This window comes from Panthera uncia, chromosome A2 (assembly GCF_023721935.1).
Source record: "Panthera uncia isolate 11264 chromosome A2, Puncia_PCG_1.0, whole genome shotgun sequence".
Lineage (NCBI taxonomy): Eukaryota > Metazoa > Chordata > Mammalia > Carnivora > Felidae > Panthera > Panthera uncia.
In genome coordinates, this window is record NC_064816.1 from 15286601 (window position 1) to 15296335 (window position 9735).

The 9735-nt window shown below is 53.7% G+C and overlaps 1 protein-coding gene across 1 annotated transcript in view; it reads right to left on the bottom strand.

Moving 5' to 3' along the window:
* Positions 1-262: 262 nt before the first annotated feature.
* LOC125928759 (probable threonine protease PRSS50) overlaps positions 263-9735 on the bottom strand; it is a 14399-nt gene continuing 4926 nt past the window's right edge. Inside the window, exons 6-12 of the mRNA XM_049639429.1 lie at positions 7668-7791; positions 7146-7476; positions 5787-5861; positions 2948-3095; positions 2092-2366; positions 1092-1255; positions 263-756 (exon numbers count right to left, since the gene is read on the bottom strand). Coding sequence (XP_049495386.1) covers positions 523-756; positions 1092-1255; positions 2092-2366; positions 2948-3095; positions 5787-5861; positions 7146-7476; positions 7668-7791 — 1351 coding nt within the window. The 3' untranslated portion in view covers positions 263-522. The remainder of the gene's footprint in view (positions 757-1091; positions 1256-2091; positions 2367-2947; positions 3096-5786; positions 5862-7145; positions 7477-7667; positions 7792-9735) is intronic.

The window sequence follows — 9735 nt, forward strand, 5'->3', positions numbered from 1 at the left end:
TGGAGCACTTTATGTGGGTCCTTCCTACTGTCAGCCTACAGGGCATGCTTCGGCTGCCCCCTTCCAGCCGGCCCACTTTACAGATGAGGAAACTGAGGCCTGAGGCCCAGGCCCTTTCCCTACGGCCCTGGACTAGTGATATAGCAAAAACCATCTGCCTCCACTATGGGGAGTCTGCTGGCAGAATGAATTCTCGGAGGCCCTGCCCTCCCATCCACCCTAACCTCCCAGGGTCGCCCAGAAAAAAAAGAACAGAGCCAGCTCACATTTGCACAAATTTAATCTCGGCTATCCTGGTCCCCAATTCCAGAGCTCTTCCAGGCCACACGTCCCTTTTCCTGGTCACCCAAGGCCTAGTCATCCACCGCATCCCTCCCCATGGGGAGGCCAAAGCAGGGCCCCATCCCCCCGGGGGCCACTCTCCCCACCTTGACTCTTGTTGAATACCGACACAGGAACTGGGTCTAACTTTGACCTGGACCCATAAAGCACAGGCAAAGCAGGGAGAAGAGAGAAGAGAGATCAGGGGCCCATCTGGGGCTGCAGCAGCCAGAACAGGAGTAGAAGGCAGGCAGAGGTTTGGGGGCCTGAGAGAGCCCCATTACTTATTTGCTGCTTGATCCATTTGCTGTATTTGGTGACACGGGTGTACACGCCAGGATTCTGCGCTTTGGCACAAGCCTTTTCCCAGGACAACACCCCAGCCAGAATCCATTTGCCCTCGACTTCGCAAGCCAACGGACCCCCAGAATCCCCCTAGGCAAAGAGAGAGGAACAATGGAAGCCCTGGGCCCCGTGGGGACCCAGGACCCCAGAGGACCCAGAATGCCCACCCTGAGTTCTGCCTGGAAAATTCTTTCGCTCCTTGAGGTCCTCACTACATGGGGCCCTCCTCCTTCAGCTCCTCAGTTGTGGACCCATCCCAGGGTTATCAGGCAAAGTCAAAGTCACAGGGGATGGGAGCAGAGCATTGCCTGGTGATGCTGACAGAGAGGGAAAAGCCCAGCAAACCCCTCCCCAGGAACTTCCCCTGCCCCCACCCTGGGAGTCACTGCCAAGAGAAGAGCTGCCAGAACCGCCCAGAAACTCACAGAGCACAAGTTTTCTCCATAATTGGTGGCACAGATCATGTTCCCCAGGACGAGGGGGACAAGGTGGGGGATGAGGGACTTCTTGCGGTAAATCCGGTTGCACCTCTTGGTGTCCATGATAAACACCTCGGCTTCCTGCAGCTCTGGGGTCAGCGTGGAGTTGGCTGTGGAGGAGCCCAGTGGGGTGAGAAAGAACTTCTGACTCCACTCAGCCCTGGCCTCTCCCCAGTGTCCTCTCACCTCCATTTCTGACACTCGGCCGAGCCACATCCCTTCACACCCCCGTGCCCGCCTTCACCTGTCTGTCTCCCTGCCGCACCGACCATGTCTGCCAAGCCCCTCACCCTCGGAGGCTTTCAGGATCCCTCTCTCTGGGCAGCAGCTGCTTCTGAACCGAGCAGGCCACAACCCAAGTTTCAATGCAACCACTTACAGCTGGAGACCCCAACCCCACACTGCTTCTCTCCAGCCTCTGAGCTTGGCACCGGCTGTGCCCTCTGTCACCTGATTAATAGTCGCTCCTCCTTCAGGCTTCTCAGATGCTCCTCCCAGATCCCTCCCGGCTGGATCTCGAGATCACCTGACCAAGTCTTGGCCTCCTTCCTTGCCAGCCTGCGCCCCCACCCCCACACTCAGTTACGACGCCCCGCAGGTAGGGCTTGTGTTCCCAACGCAAGGGGGCTGGGGTGCGCCAGACGCTCGAGGCTCGTCAGGTGAATGAATGAGTGAGTGAGTACATTTATGATTCCCTGACTCCGAGCTTCTGTAAGACACAAAAGATCGTGCCCAGCGCAGGCGTCGCTAGACCTGCATTAGTGCCCACAGCAGGCCCAGCGGTGTAAACCGTGAGGACCGTCCTAACACATCCAACAACTGCCCAGAGGTGGCAGCCACAAGCTTCCTGAGAGGCACCGTGAAAGGGTCTAGCAGCCGAGGCCCCAGAAGGAAGGCAGCACGCCCTCTGTGGTTCCACACCCCACCCTCAACCCATCGTGCTCACCTGAGAAGCGCTGCTTCACCTGGCCCCAGCCAGTCACCCAGCACTGCGTCCCAACCTTCAGGTTGTAGCTGGCCTCTGGCAGGCAGATGGGCTGCACGTACTTGCCGAAGATGGCGGGAGTCTGAAGCTGGAGAAGGGCAAGATCACCCATGATGAAGGTCCGGCCCCAGTACTTGGGATGCATGATGATGTCCTTCACGGGGATCGAGACGCCCTTCGGGAAGTCCACGGGCTTCAGCTTGGGGGTGCCGAGAATCACGGAGTACTCTTTGGTGCTACGGGAGACACACGGCCTCAGCCAGTCGACGTCAGGTTTCCAAACAACGCAGTGCTCCTACCTCCGCCGAAGACCCTCTCCCTCAGCAGAAGCCCTGCCCGATGTGCTCTGCTCTTTCCATCTTGCTAATCCAGCCTGGAGGCCATCAGGGCCAGGGATGCTGCTGCCTCCTCATTCCCTGTTCAAGTTGATTCAAGCCGGCCTCATCTATGTATGGTGTATGCAAGCGTGCAAGTGTTGCTATACGTGTATGTTCTTGTGTGCATGGAGGGGGGGGAGGTGTCTGAGGACTGGGGGGGGGGGGGGGGGGGGGGGGGGGGGGGGGGGCAGGGGAGTGTATGCTGGGTTTTCCTGTCACCTTGCTCAGGATGCAGTCATGGCTGCTTTGCGCTCCTGCCTCAACTCAGCCCCTGGCGCCCTGTGAGACCTTGAGCAGGACTCTTCCCCATTCCGGATATCCCTTCCTACTCCCCCTTCACCTCCCAACTCCCACATTGTTTCACAGAGGAAATGAGGAGGATGGGCTGGGCCCATGGCAGCCCTGGGTCTCCAGGCCGTGGACACAGGGGCCACACTCACCCTTGGATGCAGTGGGCAGCAGTCACCACCCAGCTGAGATCAATGAGGGCCCCTCCACATATGTGTTCATTTTCCAGCCGGAGGCTCACCTCCCAGGGCCAATGTCGGGTCATGTCCAAATCTTCCGACCACCAGGGTCTGCCACAAACTTCAGGAACAAGTGTGCCGGGGAGACACGGTGACCACATATTGGAGAATGAGGATACCTGAGACCGAGATGCCCCCCCACCCCACCCCGGGACAATTTGCACAAAGCTGTAAATTCAGGGTCTTGTTCTCATTTCAAAGATGGGGAGACAGGGTGAGAGAAAGGCACTGCGCTAGACAAAAAAATGACAATGACAGAGATAAAAGGCTTCAAGCCAGACACATAAAGATCACAGGAGAGAGAGAGATACTGAGACAACAGGGAGAGATTAGCTGGGAACCTCAAAACAAGGGAGAAGCATAGAAAATGCCCCAGGACAAGAAATACATTCTCTTGGATCTGGAAGAAGTCCCGAGGCCATGTTCCCAAAAGGCCATAAGCTTGCTGTATCTCCCAGATGCAAAAGGCCTCTGCCCCCACACTACTCAGAGCTAAGAAAAGCTCCTGACTTCTGTGTCAGAAATCTGTACACAGGCCATTCAAGAAAGAGCCTCCACATGGAGCCCACGGAGCCCCCACTCACAGCTTACACAGCCTCAGTTTACACGTCCTTCCAACAATCAAGTCGTACGACCGTATGAGTGAACACAGACGCAAAAATTATAAATAAAATATTACTCAACGCTGTATTTTGAAAAAACGCATCACAATCATGTAGTGATTGTCTCAGGAGTGCAAGGGTGGTCCCACAATGGAAGAGCCCTTAGAGCATTCTCCACATAAACAGTTCTTTTTCTCTCAAGAGAAAGATCCCATGCTTTTCTCAGTAGACGCAGAAAAAGACATTTGAAAAACTCAACACATACTAATGACTAAAAAAAAAAAAAAAACCCAAACACCACCTGTTACTTAGCAAAGTAGGAACGGAAAGGAAATCCTTAACAAAAGTTAGATGCCACAAACCTACAGCAAACACCATATAACATTAAGGAACACATACAAAATGACACTATACTGTCAGAAGCCAGGAAGGGAGCCAGACCTTGCTTTTACATAAACAACTAGACATTTCAGATGTCATTCTTCCCAACGTTAATCTACAAAGTCATTTTCCAAGTTAGGATTTTAGGAAACTTTACACTCTACAACTGACATAGAAAAACAAAGGTCCATGAATAGCTCAGTCTCTGAGAGAGTAGAACATAAAGGGACACTTGTCCTAGCAGATATCTAGACACACACCAAAACCATAATAACAAAAATAGTGTGGTATTGACAAGGACTGACAGATGGAAGCAATGGAAAAGAACAGAGAGCCTGAGGTTGTTCTGGGAACATACGAATTTAATGGAAATAAAGGAGCCACCACCATCGGTGGGTGGAAGATGCATGTTGAGTAGACGGTGCTGGGAAAACTGACTCACTATAAAGAAAGTAAGAAAAACAAAACTGGATTCTTTCCTACCAGCTTCGAAGACCTAAAAAGTGAAAATGTAAAGTTAATGATGAACTGTGTGACATGGGGCGGGAAAGGCTCCTTAAACAAAACTTCAAAACACAGTCCACAGGGGCGCCTGGGTGGCTCAGTCGGTTAAGCATCCGACTTTGGCTCAGGTCATGCTCTCACGGTGCACAGGTTTGAGCCCCACGTCGGGCTCTCTGCTATCAGTGCAGAGCCCGCTTCAGATTCTGTCTCCCTTCTCTTTCTGCCTCTCCCTGGCTCGCACTCTCTCTCTCTCAAAAATAAATCAACATTTTTTAAAAATCCATAAAGCATCAAACTGATTACTTTGATTAATCAAGTTAATGACAGACTGGGAGGCAATATTTGCAATACCTAAAATCAGCACAAGACTTTCATTAGGAACATACATGGAACTCTAGGAAATCAACAAGAAAAAAAGAACAGACAATATGCCAAGGGTAAGGGCGATTTATTAGAAGAAGAAACTCGAGAGGCCAAAAGCACATTGAGGCATGCTGAAACTCCTTACTAATGAGAAAAATGTCAATTAAATCAAGAAGCCATTTTTCATCTGTTAGAGATGGGCAAAAACAGACAAAAGCTGCATCTAGTAGGTCTGTTCACAAATGGCTGATAGGAATGCAGAGGGCTGACCAAATGAGATTACGGACAATAGATAAAAGTATGGTATCCATGTAAATGTGTGAAGTTGATAAGTGGTTGATAAGTAATAAGTTGATAAGTTGATACTACGGCTACATAAAGGAATATTCTTAGAAAATACACACCTACGTATTTAGAGACAAGGAGTCACGGTGTATGTTACCCTCAACTGATTCTGAAAAAATGATGCGTGTGTTCCTTGACCTATTTGTATTCGCACGGTGTTCCATAAGTTGGAGGAAACAGAAAGGGATCTAGAGAAACACCATTTAACGTAAGTTAAAAATACATGCGCACAAAACCACAATGTGTATTTTGACGAGGATACGCACAAGCAGAGATACGCACTGGACATGCAGGAAAGGCTGGAAGGACGGGGAAGGGGAGGATGGCAGCGGGGCATGGACAGAAGCAGGAAGAGGTAACTTCAGCAACTGAACAATTCGTAACAAATCAGGGAGGACCCGTGACAACAGAAGGCCTTGAACAGCAGGAGCAACCCAGCCCGCCATCCCTGCCGTCTAAGGAAAAAGGCCCGTCTAAGGAAAGCACACAGGTCAGACTAAATTCCTGCTTCCCACACACCCAGAAACACTATCTGTGTGACCCTCTTCAGAACACACCCTCCCAGGAGCTGAGGTTTTCCTGGCGCAGGGGCTCACCCTCCCCACCTGGTATGGAATTGTTTTCTTTATAACCTGGAGGAGAAAAGGGGGAACAGAAACGAAGCAAGAGGTCATGAATCGGTTAATTTGTTCATTCGCCAAATATTCCCTCCCCCCTCATTCCATTCCCAGCCTGGAGCCCGAGGCCAGGGAGGGGACAGAGCGTCTCCAACAGATACTGGCTGTATTTGCCCTCTAGGAACACCCTGTCCAGCAGGGGAGACAGGAGTAAACACACACAGTCGCCTGTGTGCGATCAATGTAGGGACCAGGTTACAGGTGTCAGGGGAGCCCAGAAGAAGTGGTGGACGAGGACGCTTCTGAGAAGAAGGGTGATCGTGCCAGGTCTTAAAGATGAAAAGAAGGTAAAACGGAAAAGTGACAATGACATTCCGTGCGAAAGAAACACCACGGTGTGTGCCAGAGCCTCCAGAGGATAAAGGACAAGGCTCTATGATGACAAGAAATGATGCCATGCAGGAAAGTCGGGGTCAGTCACGGAGGGGGGGAGGCTCAGAAGCCAGGCGGAGAAGCAAAGAGACCCTGTGGGAGGAGGGAGGCCAGAGGAAGGGTGACATGGTCAGGCTTCTATTGTGAAGAGTAAAGTAGGAAGATGACCGACCAGGCAGTGAGATCCCACCAGAGGCTCCGCAGGACACAGGCAAGAAAAGAGGCGGTCTAAATGAGGAAGTGGCAGTGAGAACACGCATGGTGAGCTGGATGTGGGATGCGGGCAGATGGCTAGGTCTTGGGTAACCCCCACTTTCGGATTTTAGGGAACAATGCCTCCTATCCACCGAGTTGAGGAGAAGAGAATAAGAGAACCCAGTTTGTAGTCAGATGAGAGCCTCAGCTTTGGACCCCAAGGAGTTGGGAGCAAGGGAGTTACCCTGAGGCAGAGAAGAATCAGGAGTTATGGCTGGAGAAACCAAGGGACTGGAAAAAGTGAGAACGGAGGAAGTGGTAGAAAAGTCAGGGACAAGGACAGAGGCATGGCCGGAACGGCTACGGATTACGGGAGAAGCGAGGAAGCAGTGAAGGCAGCACCAAGTGGAAACTGTTACTTGGAGAAACCTGGCAGTGAGGGGAAGGCGCGGGGAGAGGCAGCTCGGCAGACAGGGAAGGAGAGGTTGGACACCTCCAAGAAAATGACCGAGCAGCGCAGCGCGGAGAGGGCCTGCGGTCCAGAGCAGGGTCAGCATCCTGACCTTGAACAGGAGGTGTATCTCTGATTGATAAAGAAAAGGGGGGGGGGGTGCTGAATAGTGGGGTTCGGAGGGGCCCCTGGGGGCTAGAGGCACTCAAGGAGGACAGCACCTGGGGGCCTGCGTCTTCGGAAGACAAGAGGGGCGCCAACGGGAGGAGTGGGCCGGGGGCAGAAGAGGGGGCGTGGCATCCCGGTTTCAACGCGCGGAGACCACGCGCCTCTGGCCTGCAGCGCCTGCGCAGCGGCCTGGGGTCGGGGAGGCCCGACCACGCCCGGGAGGGCGGCTCGGTCTCGGCCACCAGGCCCGCGTGGGCTGGGGAGGAAGTGGCTGCGCATGGGGAGAGAGGAAATGCAGGGGGTCCTCCGCCCTGCAGGTCCCCAGGAGGCGGCAGGGCGGGTGGCACCTGAGGGAGGCCAGGGCGGCAGGAGGCTGGCGCCATCCTGAGGGGTGGCGGTGGAGGGCGGGTGACCGTGGGGAGGCGGGGTCCACAGAGTCCCAGGTAGCCAAAGAGCGGGCCACGCCGAGGGGCCACCCTCAAGGGCGGGGGGGTGCTGGGAGGGGCAGAGCAGGGACTGGGGAGGGGGAGGTGGCAGAAGACACACGGAACGCACGGCCGCGGAGGAGGCGCTGCCTCACCCGAGTTCAGCAGCGGCAGCAGCAGCAGCAGGAGGAGGCGGCGGCTCAGGCCCCAGGGCCCCGAGGCTCCAGCGCAGCTGGGTGGCGGCGAGGCGGCCATGAGGCCCGGGAGGTGCCACCTGCAGGCCCAGGCACGCGGCGCCGCGAGTCCGACACGTGAGGGCGCCCCTGACGCACTAGGGCGCCCCCAGCACGTGACGGGGGTCCGGTCACGTGATGGGGCCCCCAGCTCGTGACAACGCGCCAAGCCTTCCCCGACGCCCACGGGCGCGTTTCCGGCATCTGCGCTGGCACACCTCGTGCCTCTTCCTCGAAAATGACCTCGGAGCCCCTGATCTGTGATTGTCCCCCAAGTGGCCAAGCCCATGAAAACACTCCCAATTGCTTTAAGCTGGTGACAGCGTCCCCCCCAGTCTGGGTAGTGAAGGCCCGCCCGAATTCCCAGGACCTGTGAGGCCACCTGGTCGCCCAGCCTCTGACCGCACCCTTGGTCCCCTCCCCAGGCTCGGTGCGTTCGAAAGGCTGACAATTTATATTGATTTGAGAGTCTGAAAAGATACAGAAAGCACAAGAAAGGAACATTAAGGCTAGGCAACCCGGGAAGGCGTCTTTAGGAAAGTGGTGTTTGAGCTGGACCTATTACTGGAACAAGGACTCTTGGGGAAGTCGTGAGAAGGAAATACATGCCTCCTCTTCCACAGACCACCAAGGGGATGGTCTTGAAAGAGATGATGGCGAATACCGGGCCTTGGGCCTTCACAGAGCATTTTTCCAGAAGGATATGGTCTCTGCATCTGCTGGGTGTGACAGAGATTGGGACCTGACCACCAAGATTCCACCTTCTCTTGTCTAGTTGGGGGATGGGGGGAGGGGTCCAGCTCCGGGGACCACATTCCCCTGCCTGGTATCTAAGGGGGTCCACATAATGAGTTCCCATGACTAGCAGGTGAGTTGAAGTGATGTGTGTCACTTACATGTCAAGGCAGTCAAGAGGAGGCTGCCTTCTCTCCTCCTGTTAATGACAGCAGTGTTCTCCAGAGCAGCAGAGGCAGTGCTTGGAACTTGTTAGAGATGTCGTTCTCAGGCCCCACCCCACACCTACAGGACTACAAACTCTAGGAGTGGAACCAGCGATCTGCATTTGAACAAGCTCTCCGGGGAAATCTGATGCAGTTAAAGCATGAACCACAGGGCTGAGTGGAGCCTTAAGATGGGGGAAAAGATACCTGCCGACCAAGAACACTTGATTAGGATGTTTTAGGAAGAAGAAGTTAAATTTATTGGGCTAACCCAATTATATTCAGTGGCTTCTTAAAGCCGATGGTTCAATACTTATTAATAAGCTCAGTCCCAACCCCAGCCTTCCTCCCACAACATATAGGATTGACACGGACTGCCCTCTGAGCCCACGGATATATGGGATCTAAAACATTGACCCCTGGAAGGACAGGGGACAGGAGACTGGGAGGAGTTGATCAGAAGCCAGACACAGACAGAGAGATGCTGAGACACCGGACCAGAGAATAAGGGTAATGAACCAGTGCCTCCCACACCGAATCTCCCTTGCCTTCCTCCCTCTGAGAGTACAAATGCTTGTTAATAAAATGGGCAGCGATAGCAGCAAGTGGAAGAGGCAGAAGAGAAGGAATATTTCTCATGTTCTAACTTCATTCTTGCTTCCAGTTTTGGTCTCTTGTGATCCTCTCTTCTGAGCTCCAGGGGCTGGTAATTAAGCTACGAAGCTCCGGGCAAACATACTGAGTCCAGGGAGCAGGACCCAGCGAGCTAAAACCATGCAGAGGACTCCCACCCGAGCAGGTGGGGACTTACGGCTCCCTCAAGGGCTCCATGAAAACCACGAGTAGTTTCTTTGCCACATGGGAAACTAGTTCTCTACAGAGCATGTCATAGGCAACCCCACAACGTTCAGGAGACCGGAACTTCAGAACAAATAAGAATGCATTGCAAATGTTTATTCATTGATATCTAAGATCTCCACACTCCTTAATGTCTCCGCACGACTTGGGGTGAGCCTGGATGTGGCCACTGGGTACTCAAGAAAG